The sequence below is a fragment of the Lepidochelys olivacea genome (genome assembly GCF_965140295.1).
Source record: "Lepidochelys olivacea isolate rLepOli2 genome assembly, chromosome: 1".
Taxonomy (NCBI): Eukaryota; Metazoa; Chordata; order Testudines; family Cheloniidae; genus Lepidochelys; species Lepidochelys olivacea.
The window spans coordinates 311,942,057-311,964,437 of NC_140411.1; the positions used below are offsets into that span (position 1 = coordinate 311,942,057).

The following is a 22,381-nucleotide window of genomic DNA, read 5'->3' on the forward strand; positions in this document are numbered from 1 at the left end:
CACTCTCATTTCCCTACACTGCTGTGTAGGGCCCCATAATAACCGAGCCTGTACAGAGCAAAGTCTGTTCCAACCTCTTGTTGGTTTTAAGTAAAAAACATGACAAACTTGTTTTCACAGCAAAGTCAGTTTTTCATAATTATCTTGCTCTACCCTGCTTATCAGTTATACCACCAATAATTTTGTCTCTAAATAGTCCAAATTTATATGAATTTGTTTTAGAAAAGGTTACTTCCAATTTTCCGTGATGTCACCCAGCAGCCTGTTTCTTGCAAAGAAAACTTGCAATCCTCAAGTGATATTCTTGTATGGACAAAAGCACATTACACTTCTAAGTTTTAAATGATAATTTGCAGTCGCCTTTTGCTCCTGTGAGAATTCAATGTAGGTCTCCAATGCTGCTGGATCTGCCCCTTGAAGCAGTGTGGAGGATTTCACCCTCTTCGGTTTCTCTGCAATGCCATTTGCTTCTAGGAAAATCTGTAAGCACTGCAACCTTTCCTTCCTTGTATTCAGGAGGATTCATTTTCCACTCTTTTGCCAGAGATTTAGTTTACTCCTTATTCAATATAATAAAGATGTGAAACACAGAATTGCTAGTAAGAGACTGTTCTTTATTTCCTGGCTCCTGTCATATGACATAGGCCGCGGTTACAAAAGTTTAGACTCCTATTACATGACAGGGGGTGCATTCTCTGTTACACAAGTAATATCAAAACCACCACAAAAGAATGAAAGTGTTAATGCACTAATTTATTTTTACCATCATAACTTTCTTTAAAAAATTCTTTATTGCAAATAATTTTCCATGTTTATTCTAAGACCAAAAACAAATATTTCTGTGGAAAGTTACAAGAAAATTAGTTGCTCTGTTTTAGAGTATGATGTGAGTATTAAAAATGTTATGCATTCAGACATCAAACTTGCCATGGAATTAGTTCTCACTGAAGACAAGTGGCTTTTGTAATATTTAGCAATGTACTCAGTAGTCAGGTTGCCTGGTGTCAAGGCTGATTCCCCACTCTGGCACTTTGAGTGCAGGAAGTGGGGGCCCGCAAGGATTCTAAAAATTAATACTGGCCACTCTGGGCTTGTATTAAACTTCCAAGGTTCCAGCTTTACTCTGACCTTGGATGGGTAGATGCTGCCACCACCCAAGTGCAAAACCCCTTTGAGAACCCAGGAAGGTGCACTTGGGTATTCCTTCCTGTGGGATACCTTCAAGCCCTTTCACCCTCACCCCTCTGGGGAAGAGCTGAGAAAGAAAAACAAAGTAAATCAGCTGTTGCCACCAGCTAATTAAGCAACATGTGCACAAATCTCTTAGGACACAAAAATCCAATCCTGTTCTTAAAAAAAGGTAAATTTTATTAAAAGCAAAAAGAAAGAAAACATCTGGAAACTCAGGCTATTGCTAGATTAAAAAAAAACTTACAAGGATTAAGAATCAAGAATAATGTTCTTGAGGTCCAGCTTAAAGGTTACAAGCAAAACAAAAGCATTGGTTCTGGTTTGAGCAGGGGGTTGGACTAGATGACCTCCTGAGGTCCCTTCCAACCCTGATATTCTATGATTCTATGATTTGGGGTTAGCACAGAGGAGTCCACAAGCCATAAAGAAATAAAAAGAGATAAACCTACTTGCATCTTCCTAGACATTTCCTAACCTACTTACATATCTGGGATTTTAAATGAGTAGTTTCTAGATGTGATACTGATGATTTTTCATACCTGGCCCCAAGTTTCTTATAGCATAATTGCTCTGTGTCTGCTTCTCCCTGAGAACAACAGACAGACAAAAGGGAAGTCTTGTTTCAATTTTAAAAAGTTCTAGCCTTCCCATTGGCTCTTTTGGCCAGGTGCCCACTCACTTCTTTTTACCTCTGCATCGCAGTGAGACTTTTAACCCTTTACAGATAAAGCAAGTAGAGAACAGCTATTAAGAGGAATTTTATAGCTAACTGGCTGGCTGGGTCCATAAAAGGGAGCTACTCCCCACCCCCTTCATTTACCACACCTGGAGAGAAGGCACAATATCTTTATGAATTGTACAAGCATTCAGCTCAGTCTTAATCCACTTATTTTGGAAGTGGATTAAGTGAATTCACTAAAAGGTACTCAATTTGGTTTAAGAGTGTCAACAGAGGAGCTAGTGTAGAATAGCTCTTGGGCTTTAAATTCACACCCCAGCTTACTTCACAAGAGCCTCCTCATGTAGACAAACTACAGCATTAACATAATGTTATCTCATTTTCATAGTCACTGCAATGCTACAACTTGACAGCTCAAAAGGGAGAATGTTAAGGAAGTTACTTGCAGCCAGCTGAGTCAATGTTAAACATAACTGGTACTGTCTACACTGACTGCAAGGTTGAGTTTAACATTGTGTTGAGTTTAACATTCAGGGTTGGCATTCTAACAAGATCTAATTTTCTAGTAAAGACTAGCCCTAGACCACCACTATTCATTGTGATACAACATTATATAACATTAGATTTTGAAAAACTTTCCAAGGTCACTTGATTTAGGTTATGTCTACATTGCGCACCTTAGAGCTGTAGCCGCGCCATTGTAAGGTGTACAATGTAGTCGAACGAGGGGTGGTAGCTTCATCACCAGGAGAGCATCTCCCAGTGACAATGCGCTGTCCACACTGGTGCTTTTCATCGTTAAAACTTACGTCATGCAGGGGAGGGTTATTTTCATACCCCTGAGCTATGGAAGTTTTAACGACGAAAGTGCAGTGTAGACATGGCCTTAGTCTATTATTTATTTAGTGTATACTTGTCTGGTTTTCTCAGGAGAAGTCTGCTAACAAGACACAATTGATCTAGAGTGATTATGTTGCACCTTCAACCAGGTGCTAACTGCATTTGGTAATGCCGATGTATGTAATGATCCCACAGTTTTTCACTATATGCTGAAGGTTCTCCTAAGAGATCTGTTTTTGAAACCAAAGAGACTATCTAGGAATCCTCAGAGATACACACATTTGCATTTTTCTACAATAAATGGCTTGACATATTTCTGAACAACAGCAAGAAAGATTCCCCTTTTGGAACCCTACAAATAGGTTTTCAATTTTCAACAAATCCTTTGCAGGTCTCTTTTAAGGCTGGAATTTTCAAAGGCGTTTAAGGGAGTTAGGCAGCCAAATTCCATTAAAATTGAAATGGGAATCAGGCACCAAACTCTCATTGGCTTTTACCAACCCCAAACTAATTTTTTTCTTCAAATATGACAAAAAGCATATTTTGCAGATGACAGGGTAACGTTATTTTAATCTCTGTTTCCAATATTCATTTTTAAATATTCCATTCCCATTTAACTTTAGTTTCTAGCAATAATTCAGAAGTTGCGTTTCTGTAAAGCTCCTGCCATCTCTGAAGGGTAGTCTGAATAATGCTGTCTTTTTTAAAAATGTAAACATTTTCAAAACATGCTTCCACTTCATTTATGTATCTCTACCACTTTCCCAGCTGTTACTCACACTGCCAAAATAAAATACATGTCAATTGTCATAAAAAACTTCACCTTTTTACCTCTTGCGTAATTAATATCTTTTTTGTGATATTCTCTATACTTAAGGGAAAAAACTTTAAAGGAGACTTGAGAAGTTTCAATAGACAATTTCTCAATAAACCCTTTGTTTTCTAAGATTATCTCCAAAATACCATGGAAATGTCTTTTTAAAAAAAACAAAAACAAGCACCCAACCTCCTCCTCTCCCCAAGAATAATGAATCTGCTGAAAGTTCTTACTGTTCTTTCTAATGGCTGGCTAGAATCATGACTGCCATTGGCTTCACCTCAGGCCTCTAAGGGTACATGTACAGTGGGATGAAAGAACCGTGGCTTGCCTGGGTTAGCTGCCTCGGGCTCATGGGTCTTGGGCTACAAGGCTATAAAACTGCAGTGTAGACATTGGGGCTTGGGCTGGAGCCTGGGCTGAGACCCACCTTGCAGAGCCTGGGATCCTGCCCCACGTCCAATCACCTACCCAATCATCTACACTGCAACTTTTAGCCCCTCACCCTGAGCCCTGCAAGCCTGAGTCAGCTGACCTGGGCTCTGAGACTCGATGCCAGTGGCTTTTTAATCTCAGTGTAGACTAACTCAGAAAACTGTGAACAAATGGGTAACAGCTGTCAGAATTATCAGTGTTGCCAGGAGTAAGGTTCCCTTTCTCAGGAAGTATTTCATTGTCCAGATTTGTTGGAATTTTACTAAACCTTTCTGTTACACTAACTGCTTAGGGTACATTCACTATAAAGTGGAAAGAACATAAAAATCGTACATCACTAATAAGTAAGGATATAATTTACTCATGGAGGTCACGGATTCCATGATTTTAACAAACCTCTCTGACTTCTCCAGCTTCAGTCCCCCTCCTCCTGTGATGGTGGGCTTGGGCTGTCTGTCCTCCCCCCACCCCAGCAGTCAGCCCCCACCCCTTATTTTCAGTAAAAGTCACCAACAGATCATAGGCTTGTGTGAATATTTGTTTATTGCCCGTGACCTGCCCCTGATTTTTACTAAAAATAACCATGACAAAAACGTAATCTTACTAATAAGAAACGTTTAAGCAATGTCAAAACAATCCATTGCTACTCTGTTTGAGGAACTGACAGAGCTTGGCCTTTGGGATCATCAAATCTACTGTTTGTTGTGAGCTGCATGATCATGTGGATTCCATAGGTCAGGATCCATAATAAAACTATTGACGTCACCAAGCCCATCCAGATTCCAGGGGAGAAGAAAGATGTACAGTCGCTTGCGTAGGAAAACCGGTTATTATGAATATTGAAGCCCTGAATCTGAGAACAAGAAAAAAAATAGGTGAGCCCAAATGAATTTACACAACAAAACCTACTTTTATGATCTGTATATTCACTACAAAATCTAGGCCTGCAAAATACTGTGTGCCCTCAATTCCTATTGAAGAGGCGTGAGCACCAACTCCTTTTCAGCATAATTTTTCAATTTCTCTCTTCCAGGAAATTTCAGATGCATGACAGTTATTTGTTTTACAAAAAGGAAGTTGTGCTTCCAAACTTCAGAGACTTGGGAATATTTTAAAGGTAAAATTCCAAGGGAGGCATGAGACCAATGTAACTTAATAACTGTTTCAGATTTGCCAACCTAAACATTCAAAAATCAAGAGTCGGGCTCCCAAAATCATGAGATTGGCTTAAAAATCATGACATTTAAAAAAAAATAATACATTTGGGGTTCTGTTTATTTTATTTTATTTCGGTGTTTGAGCATTAGGGTGTGTTTTTAAGCTTTTTTCCACAACTCTGAAAGCTAGAAACTTACTTGAGGAGTAAGGGACGGAAAAAACAAGAAAGAACTGAGATTCTCACAGATTCACATGACTTTGGGAGATGGGGCTTTAAGAAAAACATCAAATATCATAAGACTTTTGATAAAAATCACAAGAGTTGGCAATACTGTATATTTTTGTGAAAGTTAGTTGTTTGAATCATCTTTCCCCACCATGCAGATATAAACAAGAAAGCAGAATTCCAAAGATAGCTAATATATTTTGCTCTGTATATAATTATCTCTATGTATGTAATTCAGAAGTACAAACTTGCCATAGAAACAGCAAAATGGACATACAGGGGGACACATCACTACCATTCATTGACCTGCCATGAACTACGGTGTGATTTTGTAGTAGTAATATGGTGTTTGTACTAGAAATGCTTAGGTTTCCATATGAAAGAGTGATTTGGATTTCTAGCTAGTAAGAATGAAGTCTTTGTCCCTTTGGTCCATATGCCTTTCGTGTCCCCAATTCATCAAGGGATGGTGAGGGTGGAGCATCCCCCAGAGAAGCCGTTTTTGTTTTATTTTTCCCAGGGCTGTATTTAATAATTTTTAATGAATGTGAACACATTTATAAAATAATTGCTTAGTGAAAAATAAATAAAAAAATATTTCACAGCTCTAGGAGGCAGATTGAGTTGCAAACCTTTGCAACCCAAATTATCTGTAGTGTTTGGAAATGTGCATGCCTTGTCTCTCATTCAGTTACTACAGTGGCTTGCCAAAATGATGGTTAGTGCAATTCTGCATGATCTGCAAAACTAGAGCCCTGTAGAGGTAAAGACAATACTGGAGGTACCAGCATACTCGGACCTCTTTCAACAATTAAAGACTGTTCCCATTGTTACCATAGCAGTTAACTTGTTAATACTGACTGCTTTGCACTATATCCAATTGTATGTTTCTGACTCAAGCAGGATTATGGAAAATAAACATTTGGGTTGGGAGGCTGAGTTTGTACACAGCTTTAGTAAGTGATGCGTTTGCCAGGGCATTTCATCGTTAAGCCACTGTTTAGACATCACACCAAAGCTGAATGGGAGTCACATAATATGGTTTGAAAGATTGACTGAAAAAAAGCAGATGATGCTTCATGTCATTTTGGTTCTCAAAGGACTGAACTTCTGTGAAACAATACATGCTTGTTACCATTCTTCCAGGACATTCTAAGGTACTTAACAGAGGGATGGATCCATTTTTACTAGAGCAATTAAATTTGTTGGTGCTACAGCCAGGAAGACTGAATTTTATTGTATGTGGTAGTAGTATTCCTTATTCAAGCAGGATTATGCCTAGCAAACCTTTAGGTGGGAGCTTTAATTATACATTTTTGAAATGCTATGTTTACTTTTAGGAAATAACTGTTGTTTATTTCATGTTCTCTTATTGCTTTTCTGATATTTGATCACTACTATGGGCATGCTATTGGATCCCAGCTGGCAAATAAAGATGAAGCTCCCTGCAGATTTGCCACCTGTGTAGGAATTAAAAATACATAGATACATAATCCTAGTTAATTTTTATATAAATCTTTTGATAAGGATTCCAGCCTACTGTATGTTTAAATTCTAGTGTTTCAGTTAGTATCATTGTTATAGGTTTGCTTGTTCTGTATTTACTAGTTTTTATTTTTAAAATGAAATTGTATTTTGTGCAGTGTATTGTACATTTTGAATGGAGTTTCCTAATCGTTTGACCTTTAACAAAACCTTAACGTAGGTTTGTTATGTAGATTGTGTGGGGTATCCTCAAGGGCAACATATAAAAGCTGAGGTTTGAAATAGTTTAGCCTTGAAAATCCTAAAATTCCTGGCTTCAGTGTCTTGGGCATTTGCCCTGAGCAAAAGGGGCTACTAGCAAGTCTGACAGACACTGAAGAAATATGAAAAGCCTGGATGCAGCTTTAGAAACAACAAAGAGCTTTCATTTAGTAGATTATACAGACAGCATTAAAGGGAAAGGAGGAAGCATTTGGTAAAAGGAACCTCAAAATTCTAGAACAGTCATTCCCACCATTGATCTATACACTGGTGCTGGTATTTCAGCCATCTGTGACTGGTACAGAGTAATGACCAGATTCTGTGCTGGACTCTGGACTGCAGTCATTGCTCACCTCCCTAAGAACTGTGCTTTTAGTGGTGCTTGAGCACTCTGAACCCTAATCTTCTGAAAAGATCTATACTGGAATTGTCAGAGCTTCACTGGATATCAGAGAGAATACAGCGAGAGGATGGAGGAGCACTGGTTGTTCCAGACAAGTCAAACAGTTGCCCAAATTGTTTGGGAACGACTAGCCTAGAAACCACAAGCTGAGAAAACTGCAAAGAGTACGGCGCATTCACCTGCTTGGGAGTTGGGTCTTCTTCATTCACTACAGCCTACTGGGAAACAGCATAGAATCATAGAATATCAGGGTTGGAAGGGACCCCAGAAGGTCATCTAGTCCAACCCCCATCTAAAGCATCTAGTGACCTTCTGAACCAGACGCTCTGTTGTAGGGGAAGATTTGGGGCTTGCACAAAAGGAGAAGAAAGAGGGGCCTGGACATTGCTGTGATAATTTGTGTGGAACTCTGAGTGAAGTCATAACCCAGTGGTGGGGCATTAACCTCATCACACACCCCTGCTGGGGCTATCAAACCGAGAGTCAAGTTTTACCACATCATAGAAGAGACTGTTGCCATTTAAAGTGGGGTTTTGTGTATGTGTATTCATCTAGAGTACATAGGTCAGTATGTCTTTTCACCTGGGTATAGGAAATAGCATAATGATTGCTTTAATATATTTTAAAACCTTTCAACTCTTCAGTATATTTTGAAACCTGCTACCACAAGTTCTCTCCCACTTTTAGCTGTTTCTGAGACAGATACAGCTATTTTGTTTGATTTGTTTTTTTGTGTGTGTGCCCTTTGAAACAGTTTACGTCAAGATAAAGCTACTACCCCAGTTAGGGGTATGTTACTTATTAGGAGTCCCTCTGGTAACTGGGTGGGAGTACTCAACCTCACAGATGGATCTGACATGGGTAAGAGCAGCAACTAGGGAGGAGGTACTGTGACAAGAGGGTGAGGCAATTTGGAAGCTCCCTTGCATAGTTTCCAGTGTTCAGGCTCAGTCCCGGGGTCTCACTAGCATATGTGACATCCCTCAAGAGGGAGGATAATTGGGTTGCAGCCTTAAAGCCAATCCCAGAGTGTTCTGGGGACCCAGAAGACAAGGGGGTGCTGGTATAGCCTTGCTAGATAGACCAGGGTGAAGGAAGTCTCCTGGAATTACTCATGTCCCACTCTTTCCCACAGGTGGGGAACTACATTCACCTGTACCCCTGGGTAAAGCTGGGGGCAGTGAGAGAGCGGTTGCTTCTTGTCCCATCGAGATAACATAGGTTAGGATAGGGTCCCATTTTACAATATATCTTCTCCTATCCCCATTACCCTGATTGAGTACTGTCTATTGTTTTGGTTTTTTTCCTTTCTGTGGATGACTTTATAGTGATTTGTTTTTTTTCAGTTGTTCTCATGTTATTGTTCAGAAGCTGCCTGCTCCCTCTTTCCCCTGTTGAATAGCACCCATAGTGGGCAAATAGCTTTCTCTTAATGTTTTTTTAGAGTTGAACTAAAAGTACAGGTGTTATGAAAATATGCTGTTCAACACATACTCTAGCAAGTAATCGTCCCTGGAATTGCCTCTGAAATGGCAGTGCACTCACTTGGAACTCTGAAAGGTAAACCTCCCAGCTCTTTGCTCCACTGTTGGCTGGAATCAGCTTTGCACCACAGCGACTGCTGGTCCCCACCAGCTGACAATGAAATGAATACTCCGCAGGAGCAGAAATGATGGAGACATTAAATCTAGCGACCACTTGGTTGTCATGTGCAATCTCAACAGAATCTAAAGTAAACCATTTTCGAGCAGAGCCTGCATAGAACTTGTTGGTCATTAGAAATCTAGAGAGAAGAAAAACAGAATAAATAGAGTCAAACTGACATAGAAAAAGTTATAATATTCATTGGTGTGCATGCTTAACCCACAGTAGAATCCAACAGGGACCATCACTTGAAGAAGAACAGATGGCAGACGAGATTAATCATCACTAGCTCTTTGCCTATGAGACTGCAGTTAGTATCTCCTCCTACAGGAGGACTTGTCATGAGTGAAGTGACTTTGTGAATCTTGTTTTACCGCTTGTTACAGTTTTGTATAATAAGCAATGTTTTCGTAATTTGAATGAGCATTTATTGTTTCATTCTGCAACGGACTGCTATAGTGCCGTATTTCATAAATTACTGGCAGTTTATAATCACTGATGCAGAAGCTGAAAGATTGTCAGCAGAACTGCATTATTTTGCAATAAATATTTTTATGGGATTTTTTAAATAAAAGTATTTTTATGAAGGGTACAGACATGAAAACCACTTTGATTTATCATAGGAAACGGTTTCTTGGTTCAGATGACTAAATGGCCATTTGCATGTTCAAATAGAATCTTAGAATATCAGGGTTGGAAGGCACCTCAGGAGGTCATCTAGTCCAACCCCCTGCTGAGAGCAGGACCTAATCCCCAACTAAATCATCCCAGCCAGGGCTTTGTCAAGCCTGACCTTAAAAATCTCAAAGGAAGGAGATTCCACCACCTCACTAGGTAACACATTCCAGTTCTTCACCACCCTCCTAGTGAAATAGTGTTTCCTGATATCCAACCTTGACCTCCCCCACTGCAACTTGAGACCATTACTCCTTGTTCTGTCTTCTGCCACCACTGAGAACAGCCTAGCTCCATCCTCTTTGGAACCCCCTTCAGGTAGTTGAAGGCTGCTATCAAATCCCCCCTCACTCTTCTCTTCTGCAGACTAAATAAGCCCAGTTCCTTCAGCCTCTCCTCCTAAGTCGTGCTCCAGCCCCCTAATCATTTTTGTTGCCCTTCGCTGGACTCTTTCCAATTTTTCCACATTCTTCTTATAGTGTGGGGCCCAAAACTGGACACAGTACTCCAGATGAGGCCTCACCAATGCCGAATAGAGGGGAATGATCATGTCCCTCGATCTGCTGGCAGTGCTCCTACTTATACAGTGCAAATTGCCGTTAGCCTTCTTGGCAACAAGGGCACACTGTTGACTCATATCCAGCTTCTTGTCCACCATAATCCCTAGGTCCTTTTCTGCAGAACTGCTGCCTAGCCACTCAGTCCCTACTCTGTAGCAGTGCATGGGATTCTTCCTTCCTAAGTGCAAGACTCTGCACCTGTCCTTGTTGAACCTCATCAGATTTCATTTCACCCAATCCTCTAATTTATCTAGGTCCCTCTGTATCCTATCCCTACCCTCCAGCGTATCTACCATTCCTGCCAGTTTAGTGTCATCTGCAAACTTGCTGAGGGTGCAATCCACGCCATCTTCCAGATCATTAATGAAGATATTGAACAAAACCAGCCCCAGCACCGACCCTTGGGGCACTCCACTTGATACCGGATGCCAACTAGACATGGCAGCCTGAATTTATACCTGAATTTATACATGAAGGCACAATTCTTTCACTCTAGGTATGTTTATAACCCCCATCACTAAAATATGACCACCTTCAAAGTATTTTAAAATAGAAAAATATTGAGCTAGTATGGACATTTCCCTCCTTTGGTGGACCTGCAAATTTGTACCATGTTGCATTCAGGTAGTCCAGTTCTCTCATATTAAATATATACTCTGTGTCAATTGTGTTGCTATTGGAGATTTCACACTTTTCTCCTTATTTTACCATGCTCAGTATTTTAATTCTACCTAGTTTAAATTAATATTGTTTCCAGTAACTTGCAATCACAGAGTCCTTGGGGCTCTCCGCTGAGGGTGGCTATAAATTTGCGTATTCTAAGCTGTCTGCCCACCATGAATATTAGATGTGGACTTTGAAAATTTTAGGTGGTGTTTAGGTGCTGCTGCAATAGGTGCCAAACAAATCTGTAAATACAAGTTACCAAAAAGACAAAAACAAAAAGCACATTCAAAATAAAATATGTGTAGGTCGTAATTTTTGTAGTAGATAAATAGGTAGCAAGTAAAATGGACACCACATATCAATTGTCTGACTAACAAAGATGATATGGCTGAAGTATCTATGTGAGAGCCAAAAATAGTCCTTATTGTGAGCAGGAAACACCTTATTATAGTAGATTCACGTCATGAACAGGAATTGAATCCCTTCACAACATTTTTATTATTTGTTGTTTGTATTACAGTAGCACCTAGGGGTCCTGGTCACACACCAGGACCCCATTGTGCTAGGTGCTGTGCAAGCACAGATTATCCTGAACTATGTAAGTCACTTATCTCAGGGCTGTAATCACTATTAATAGAGCAACTGTCCAATAAGAAGCCCCAAAAGACCAAACAGGGCCACACCTTTCAACAAAACACACTATCAGTTAATGAACACACAGTACTTGAACTGTTAATTCTACATGACCAATACCAACACCAGCAATAACTAAGTAATATTTGTAAATGGGTAAAGGCTAATGGATCAACTTGACCACTTGGACGTGGTCCTTCAATGTATGCAACATCCTCTCCCACCCCCGAATGGCCAGCCAGTTCTGCTGGCCTGCGCATGAGTGAGGTTGCAGTCACGACTCTGCCTACTCACTGCTCCTCCTTACCACACCTCCTTTGGGTAATGTGTATCCCTACAGGAATAGCAAGGAAGCAGTCCCTGCACTCCTATGGGTACAGGTATTGCAATTCTGTCCAGCCTTTGCACAGGCTGTGCATAAAATGGAACAAGTTTCTTATCCCTCTGCTACTGTTTGCTCCCACCTAAGGCTTGGCAGAATGTAGCTCTCCTTTAGGAGTCATAACTCAACAACCAAATGAACCAAAGTGATACAGAATGGAGAGGAAGGGGGGGATGTTTTATAGATATTTATATGGCTTTTGATGCAGTGCTTAGAAAATAGCATTGTTGGAATAAACAAGGTGAACAAATGGAACGTATTCCCAAGTCATGGAAGATAGTCCACAACAACTTCTGATTCTTGTAAACATGCACTATTATTTGTATTGCAATAGTGCTGAGAGGCCTGATAAAAGATTGGGACTGTTCAGACACATTTTAAGAGACAGACAGGAAGCATCAAGATAATCAGCTTTGAAATATCAAGGTTTTTGTATAAACCAAGAAAAATGTTTAGTTGCACTTAAAATAAACCAGTCTTACTTATAGCTTGGAGGATGACCATCTCTCAAGCTCCCAGATTAGTTTCCCAGTTCTAAATTCTGTCCTCTCTTAGGTTACCAGAAGCCTTTCTTTACAAAGCTCCATGGAGTAGGCCACCAAATTCTGACTGAGGATTCTTGGCTCACTATCCCATCCCTTTAAACATGGGCAGCAGAAAACTCAGTGAGGAATTAACGTCTTACCTTTTGGTGGTACACAATGAAACTGTTCATAGTGGAAGACAGAGACACTTTAATACTTGATTCAAGGATTCAGTTAACATGGGGTTCTAATAATCATTAAAATATAGTTCTATTGGGAAAGTAGTCAACCACCTGTTTTGTCCCTCAGATTTCAGATCAGATTTTCTCAGCGTAAGGTTTTCTTAACTGCGAGTCTTGAAAACTCAATCCAGGATCTGAGTGTTAAGCTGAGTACTTTTTTCCATGCATCCATCACCTTTAATAAACAATTCTGCTGGCCAAATTATGTCTCCACATTAACCTCCTTCAGCCCTAAGTGTCTTTGAACAAGTTGGAATTTAGTAAATAAGTCTATTTATGATCTACAAGAAGGAACAGAACAAGTTTGACACTCATATCCTAGATTGAGTTTTCAGGACTAGCAGTTAGCCTCTGTGGGGCTCAGAGGAGTAAAATGAAATAATTCTCTTTTTGTCAGTGAAGTGAGCAGATATGATTTTGAATATACACAGACCTTAAGAATTGTTGAGGTAGCATGTGCCATTTTACTTTGTGGCTTTTCAGAGAAAAACCACACTTTGAACTGTAAATAAAATTATCAGGAGAAACCATTCTCTTTAGTGGATGTCCCGTCCCTTTTTTATTGTCTGTCTCAATTTCTTCTTATGAGACTACAGTCTCTCTCTCATTGCTTGGAAGAGCAAAAAACTTCATTTTAACAATGCCTAAATAAACATGCCCTAGATAATCCCGTCGTATTAGCTGTATGCTGAAGTTTAAAAGACCTTCTGAAATTCTCTAAATTCTGTGGTGGTCACCCCTCTTTCACTTATTGTTCTACCTGAGGCTGTTCAGATAGAGGGCATCAATGTTTTATTATATTGTTGCATGTTTCTATGAGTCCTTTTCTCACTGTATTAATAGATCTTAGAGCCACAGTGGAAGAGAATGTAAGCTTTGTAGTTTAATACCCTTTCTAATTCTATCCTATTTTCATGTACCTTAGATGGGGCTTGCTACTTTGTTTTCATGCTGCCAGCCAATAATTTCAGTTCTGCTTTCAATTATTTACTCTATCCAATTATTTTCTTCCCTTAGATTTCATCTCCTTAGGCCATCTCCTAAAATGTATCCCAAACTAATTTCAGGTGAGCTATGTCCTTATTTATATCATAGAATTGTTAAAGCCAAATTCTGTGCTCAGACACGTGCACGCAACTTCCACTTCACTGGCAGTTATCCACAAGCCTCCAAGATAGGATTCAGCTGTAGGTTTCATAGTAACCTTTCAAGCACAGGCAGACCCAAGATAGTGCCAAAGAGGAGATCTAAGGAAGGTGGAACTTGGGTGGAGGACAGTGGCTCATCCATTCCTGGCAGCTTGTGGGGCTCCTCTGCTGGAACTCCCAGTGTTTGGATCTCAACAGTATGGGGTAAGCATAACTGGGGAGAAGCCATTGTCAATACACCTTCCCGATTCACCATTTTGGACATTTAAAGTTGGGTTTTTGTGTAAGACAATGGGTGTGCAGCCAATTAACCTCCTAGGAAGCTGTGCTGCCATAGGGGATAGGTCTGGATTCATGTAGCTGCACTTTGTTGTACCCATGGATGCTTAAGATCTGTGGGGTTTGCATGTCACAACCCCCTTCTGCTCAGTGACTCAGAAAGGAAGCCCTTGGAGGGAGACATTGAGGAAATTCTGTTAAGTGATCCCTTTAGGGTATCCTGTGGGCTTTCTCCTCTTCCATAGGTTCAATAAAGTGGTTGTCTCATACAGGGCTGTGAACATGTAGTATAAGTAAAGAACAAGGAAGCCTTAGGGCTTGTCTACACAGTGAGTTAGTGCGTGGCAATCCAGGATGTGAATCTACAGTACACTAGCTTGCCATGTACTAACTGGCCACCTGGACCCTGTTACTGTGCACTACAAATTCAGGGGATCTAGTGCATGGTAGTAGAGTCCACACAACCAGTTGGTATGCAGCAAGCTAGTGCACTGTAGATCCATGTCCTGGCTTGCCGCGAACTAACTTGCCATGTAGACAAGACCTGAGTTCTAATCCTCAGTTAGACACTTATTCTGTCACCTTGGGGAAGTAATTTAACCTTTCTTTCTAACCTTCCCTATCAGTGAAAAGGAATGATGATAATTACCTCACAGCATGTTCTGAGAAGTGCTTAGTTAATGTTAGTAAAGTATTTGAAGACAACAGATGGTAAGTACATTACGTATAGTTAAGTGTTCCCATACTTGTTAGGAAGGGTTTACATTTGCAGTTTAGCTATCTGATTAAATAGGAGCATGATCTAAGAGAACCACTGAGAGCATGTCTGCCTCCTTTATGGCAGGCTCCAAGAACACAAAAACATATTCTAGACTGAGGGAGAAAACATGCTCTTATACTGGGTGTTCTCCAGACAGCGTTAATTTACACTAAAATCTTTCCAAGTTGCTTTACATTTCTTCTTCTCTAGATGAATCTGGGATTCATGGTCATATTAAAGTTATCTCCAAATAATTAATAAAAAGGACGGATTTTAGCAAACAGATGACTACACATAGGTCTGAATAATCCTCATTAAGTCCATATGCATGTATTAATGTCACATTTCATCTTCTTATCCAACTCCATTGAAATCTGACATTAACTTTTCACATTCCAGAGTCTTCTGTTTCTATATTAGCATTCTCCTGGGTTTGGATTAACTGTTGTGAGGTCTAACAAAACTGCCTCTCCCCCGACAAACAGTCTTTTAAAACTTTAATTCTCTTCAGTTCAATTAATTTTCTGTGTTGCTGACATAATATCAGTCCAGGTACGTCTTTTAAATGCTTTAAGATTTATAGTATTTTGTAGGAATCTTTACCCCCTATATATTCTAGGAAACATATGGTTATGCTCGGGGTTGAATGAAACCTTGTTGAAGTTGATGGGTTTGACTCTTGCCCTTCATTCAGGATAACTGTAAGAAGCAGTTAGGTGCCTATATAGAATAGGATAGCTGAAACAATAGGAACCACCACCTAAAATACAGGCCACATACAAGGCTAGTCAGAAACTGAACTTTGTGGGTGAAAGCTAAATGCAAATGCAGGGGGCTGGGCATTGTTTTGGGTGGAGGGTGTGTGTGTGTGTGTGGGCTACAGAGAGGGTGTGCGCACATGTACATGCAACAAGCTGCCAAAGAATAGGCAGACAGAAGTGGCAGAAACGGCACAGAAGCGCACAGAGAAGAGAAACACCAGAAACAGCCAAAGAAGTGTTTGTAGCATGAACCTGAGAAAAAGCCAAGAGAGAGGTTTTGGGTAAAGTTCTGGCTTGAAAGTGGTTTGGAACTGAGAGCAAAGAAACTGTCTCCTGAGACTGGGAGTGGCTAAGTCATTATGCAAGGTAACCTATTTCCCCTTGTTTTTTCCTACCCCCTCTCCCCCCAGACGTTCTTGTTAATTTGTGCTGGGTTTGTGCTGGAAATGGCCCACCTTGATTATCATACACATTGTAAGGAGAGTGATCACTTCAGATAAGCTATTGCCAACAGGAGAGTGGGTCTGTTGGGGGGTGGTGAGAAAACCTGGATTTGTGCTGGAAATGCCCCAACTTGATTATCATACACATTGTAAGGAGAGTGATCACTTTAGATAAGCTATTACCAGCAGGAGAGTGGGGTGGGGGGAGAGAAAACCTTTTGTAGTGATAAACACCCATTTTTTCATGCTTTGTGTGTATAAAAAGATCTTCTATACTTTCCACAGTATGCATCCAATGAAGTGAGCTGTAGCTCACGAAAGCTTATGCTCAAATAGATTGGTTAGTCTCTAAGGTGCCACAAGTACTCCTTTTCTTTTTGTCTCCTGTTGTTTGCTTTTCAGTGTGTTTGGGGAAACAGCCCTTTGTACATTCCTTGTAAATAAGCAGGATTGAATCAAAGAAATACCTGATTCCATCATTAATTTCTCCTCCTAACAGAAACAACCTGCAAGACCCCATATACTGGGTAATCAGTTGGGTCAAAATGGGAACAATTTTAACTAAAATAATCTCTCCTGTGCTATATTCCCCCTTACAAACATCTTTTTTTAAAACAAAACATGTTATATTATTGCTATGAACTATCACCTATAATGATTGCTATCAACTATCATGATGACTGCACATTCCTCTCTATATCCCGGACATTTCCCCTTCCTTTTAAACTCACATCTCTGACTGCCTCTATGACACATCTCCTTCTGGATGTGTCTCTGCCAACCTGAATTTAACGTGTCAAAAATGGAACTCAATTTACCTTCCAAAACGTCTCCACTTTTTCCCTTCTCTGTAACCCTCGGCAAAACCCCAATTCACCCAGGTTCAGAATTTGCTGCCATTTTCTTCTCTATTCCCACTTACAAAAACATTGTTCAAACCCTGATACTCTCCGACCTTAACTATAGCAAGTTTCTTCTCTTTGGCTTCCCTAACCTCTTCCTAGTCTTCCTCTGTCTTTCCCTCTTCAACCCATCCAAAACACATCTGCAAAAATCACCTGTCTTGTCTGCTGCTCCAGCCACTTTCAAATTTACATTCAATTTAAGCACCTTGTATGTAAAGGCACTGTACAATCTAGCTCCTGCATACTCCTCTGCTCTTATCTCTTTTCGCACCCCCAAGCTACAGAACTCCATGGGAGTTAGAGAATCATAGAAATTTGGGTTCAAAGGGCCCTCAAGAGGTCATCTAGTTCATCCTCCCCATTCTGAGGCAGGACCACATATACCAAGACCATCCTTGACAGGTGTTTGTCTAACCTATTCTTAACCTCCCATAATGGGGATTCCACAATATCTCTAAATATCCTTATAGTTAGGAAAAATGTTCTAATAGCTAACCTTGCATCAGATTAAGTTGATTATTTCTTGTCCTACCTTCTGTTGCCATGACTGATCACCATCCTCTTTGTAACAGCCTGTAACATATTTGAAGACTTATCGGATCCTCTCTTGATCTTCTCCTCTCAAGACTAAACTCACCCAGTTTCCCTCATAGGTCACATTATCTAAACTTTTTATTACAGTGGTGCCCAAACTTTTAGTCTGGCACCCCGCTTTACCTGTAATGGAAAGCGTCCATGGGTCCCCCGCAGGGCTGGGAGCGGAGTTGTGGCTGGGCTGGGGGCTGCAGCCAGGAACCAGGAGCCATGGCCAGAAGGGAGGGGCTGAGAGTGGGAGCCGACAGCCTGCCATGCCCCCCCTCCCGGACATTCTTCTGCGCTCTCTAGGGTGGCATGCCCCACAGTTTAGGGTCCACTGTTTTATCATTTTTGTCATTCTCCTCTTGAGTCTCTCCAATTTTCCCCACATCTTTCTTAAAATGTGGTAGCCACAACTGGACACTGTGCTCCAGCTGAGGACTCACCAGTGCTGAGCAGAGCAGAATAATTACCTTCCATTTGTTACATATGACACTCTTTTTAATACACTGCAGAATGATGTTAGCCTTTTGCATAACTGCAACACGTTGTTGACCCATATTCAATTTGTGATCCACTACAACCCCTGGATCCCTTTTTGCAGTATTTCTGCCTTGCCAGTTATTCCCCGTTTTATATCAGTGCATTTGATTTTCTTCTTTCCAAAGTGTTGTACTTTGCTCTTGTCTGTATTGAATTTCATCTTGATTTCAGACCAATTCTCCAATATATCAAGGTCATTTTGAATTCTAATCTAGTCCTCCAAATGCTTGCAACCCCTCATCTTGGTGTCTTCTGCAAACTTTATAAGCATACTGTCCAGTCCATTATCCTAGTCATTAATAAAAATGGAATAGTCCCGGATCCAGGGCAGATGGTATCCCTGTGTGACCCCTCTAGATACATCCTCCCAGCTCAACTGTGAATCATTGACAACTACCCTTTGAGTATCGTCTCTCTACTACTACACTTTGTAATGGTTTCATCTAAGCCACATTTTTCTAGTTTGCTTAGTTTGAAGGCAGTGTTAGTAAATATTAACCTTTTATTATTTTTGTATGTTAAACTCTTATAATTCTTTGCATTCTGACTACATTCCTGGAATCATCACTGTATTAGCCAAAAGTGTATCTGAATTTTAAGACTTCATAGTGTTCATTCTGAAACTGAGCTAGTGTGTGATCAAATGAAAGAATGTGTACAATTTTCTACCAGTACTGATGTTCAGGAAGGGGATTCCTGTAAACTAATAAGGATGTCTATCATCACAAAAGTATGTTACAATAAATAAGACTAGGTAATTGATATGGGAATATTATAATTCTATTATGTTCTGTGCTTGATAAGCAACATTTGTTATCATAGATGTTTTCTGTGATTTATGAAATAATGACCCATTGAAATATGTTTTTAACTCATTAGAAAGGCTTGTTCAAACAGGTGTTCTTACAGATAACAACTGGGTTAGAAATCCCTTTAAGTTGATCAGTCAGATAAATTAAGGTACCAAAGAAGAAATTTCATAAGTAATTAGGTAAAATGAGATATTAAAAACAAAACATAGTGAAATCAGTTGTGGGAAAGTAACTTTTCCCTCCCCACAAAGAAACTTCTTTGTCTCACATCCTATAAAAGGTGAGAGGTTTGAGGAGTTAGACTGGGAATGAGCAAACTGCCAGCATTCCACTTCTTACAGAAGAAGAGAATGGGGTGCCACCTTTTCATCATTCATAAAAGGTGGTAAAATATACTTTCTTTCTGTATTCTGTATAGAGCTGAATTAATTTTTGACTAATAATCTGTTAAAATAATTTCAACTGAGCCAGTTATTTGACATCATGAATAATTATTACATTTAAATATGCAACAGCAGTCACCCACTCACAGAAGACGTTCAGCACCTTGCAGCACTGGGCCATTAGACTGTAAATTCCGTTACTGACTTTTTGTTTCATTTTGCGAAACACTGAATACACCGATAGTGCTCACTGAATAATAAGCAAGCACAGCGATGGATGGAACTACTGTTTAGATGTTAGACTTACTTACACATCACTATATTTCTTCTGGCTTGTGGAATGGTCCTACAATGGATATGATAAAGTAAATGATTCATAAACCCAAGATCAGCATGGGAAATGGGTACACTTTTGACACTGCTAGCAATAGGAGACTTCATGTGCCAATGTCCTATGAACATAATTGTTTTGCTACACTTTTTTTTTTAAATTAAGAGAAGACCTTATCTGTGGACATCAAAAAGGCTTATGGATCTTTAAAGTTACATGTGCATCCTACACTATATATAAGGGTCTATCCTATTGGTTCATGATTCTTCCATGCATTGTAAAAAGAGTCAGCACAGAGAAACAAAAACTGGTTATCAACATAACTCTATGACCCATTATAACCTTATTTCAGAACAGAAATAGTGAATTAAAAAAATGGTATTTGCACTTGATCCTCTTCTGTTTATGTACCAATTTACAGATGTTCCTCAAGTAGAAAGATTTTATGAATAAACCATAAAGATACCTTATTCTTAGGTTGTTGATTCCATCCACTAACCCAGTATAGTTCAACGACAACCTGCAAATAAAGAAATATTTTAAATGTTACAGTGTGTCAGTTTAAATTAGGGCATTGCAACAAGATAAAGTAAACTGGACAAATATGACAAACATTTCAAACAGAAATGCTTCATCTCCCTCCAGCGGGTGCTTTAAAGGAATGGAAAACAGAGAATGCAATGACAAGAGACCTTGTTCTATGAACATACTCACAGCTGGATTAATACCACGTATTGGCACGGCTTCACCGTTGGGAAATCTTACAATGAAATTGCTGTCTCACTAATGCTACTGGAGGTTTCAATGATTGTAGAAGAGAGACAAGGTACTAACAGAAGATGAGATACAGCAGCTCAGAGGCGCTGAGGAAAGTAAAGATAACTATTCTAGCCAAAACTCATTTTAACTCTACTCTCATAAGCAAACAAGGAAAAACAGTCATAAAAAACAGAAACCAAGATTAAATGATTCCTGTGGTGTTGCCTCTGTCATTTTCCTACAAGACAATGAAACTTGGGGTATTTATCCAAGGCGGTTTATTAAATTAGCATTAGCCTTTTGAAATTTCACTACTTCTGATTAGCTATTAGAATCACATCATTTTATGATATGGATCTTTGTCCCACTTACGTTGCATTGGTGGCTGAACAAACAGATGAACTGAAGTCCACCTTACGGGACACAAATGTTAAATTTGTCAAATCCACATGAACTGATTTGTTGGCTGTGAGGCTGAAATTACTGGCATAAAAGAGGATGCATGTGTTAGTTCCATTGGTCACATTCAGTGGATAGTATTCATCTGTCACTTGTGCTTCAGTGGCCATGAGTCGCCGTCTTGATTCCAACACTACATCGGGTCTTCTGGGAATCTGGGATAACAGCACATTACAATTAAATTACTAAACAAAAAGAAAATCGGGACTAGAACACAGAACTTTTCAGCACTATATTGTCAGTTTGAATTCCGCTCAGGATTGCAATCACCAACAGTTATTAATATCTTATGGCTGTTCACCAACCTCATTTCATATAGACAGATCACTGGTTTTAAGACCAGTTTCCAGTGGGCCAGTATCCACATCACAAAACCAGTCCCACTAACCCTAGCTTGGCAACCTTGTGACAGTTTTAGCAACAGAAGACTACATGGACATGGAGCCTACTCTATCCTTTCACCTCTCCAGGCGGCTTTTCCAGGTCAGTGTTGAGTTTCCAGCACAGTGGCTGGGCATTGTGGGGAAGTTTGTGCTGTCACTGCCCATTGCTATACCTGATGTGCGTAAAGAGAGAACTCCACTCTCAGGCACTGCTGATTGAGAATGTTTCATGAATCCCAGTTCACACTGCTGAAAACTTTTAAAATAATGATAAGCATCAACTGATGAAGGGGTGCAAAGAAACCCACAACCCAGCATAGTGAAAAAAGAAGAATGGCTACATTCTATGGTCTCCACCAGCCTTGGAATAGTAGTGTCCTTAGGGGGATTACTTGGGAGAATGAATTGATTTTTTTAAAATGTTGATATAAATTCATTTTTTTCTCTTATAGAATGGCAAACAAATTTCAGTTAGCCAGGCTGAAGACATGGGTTTTTCTGGGTTTTTTTTTTGGCATGCCATTAGTTTAAAAATTGCTTAAATTTTATATTTTTTGTTTTAAAAGCGGGCTAGTAAATCAATGCGGATTAGGCTCCTCTAATGTTTTCTGGAAAAATAATTTTTAAAATGTCCAGGGGGGCAAGATGTTGAGGTTTGATAGTATATATGTTCACTGCACATGCACTGCACTAGCTCCTTAGCAAGAGGCTTCCCAGGATTCCATTTGATAGATAATATATTCTAAGAAGTGTGCCATAGGCATCCTGGGTGAAATCCTGGCCCCGCTGAAGTCAGTGGCAAAGCTTCCATTGACTTCAATGGGGCTATGATTTCATTCCTTCTTTTTAGGCACTCAGACAATACTCTACATCAGCATTTCTCAAACTGTGGGTTGAGACCCCAAAATGGGTCACGACCCAATTTTAATGGGGTCGCCAAGGCTGGCTTAGATTCGATGAGGTCCAGAGTCAAAGCCCAAGCCAGAGAGCTTCAGCCCTGGGCGGCAGGGCTAAGATT

The 22,381-nt window shown here is 39.9% G+C and overlaps 1 protein-coding gene across 3 annotated transcripts in view; it reads right to left on the minus strand.

The window, feature by feature from the left end:
• Positions 1-606: 606 nt before the first annotated feature.
• ATP6AP1 (ATPase H+ transporting accessory protein 1) overlaps positions 607-22,381 on the minus strand; it is a 92,787-nt gene continuing 71,012 nt past the window's right edge. For all 3 annotated transcript variants that reach the window (XM_084617864.1, XM_084617865.1, XM_084617866.1), the window contains 4 exons: positions 20,894-21,135; positions 20,229-20,282; positions 9,041-9,278; positions 607-4,815 (listed from right to left, as the gene is read on the minus strand). In XM_084617864.1, coding sequence (XP_084473990.1) covers positions 4,606-4,815; positions 9,041-9,278; positions 20,229-20,282; positions 20,894-21,135 — 744 coding nt within the window. In that variant the 3' untranslated portion in view covers positions 607-4,605. The remainder of the gene's footprint in view (positions 4,816-9,040; positions 9,279-20,228; positions 20,283-20,893; positions 21,136-22,381) is intronic.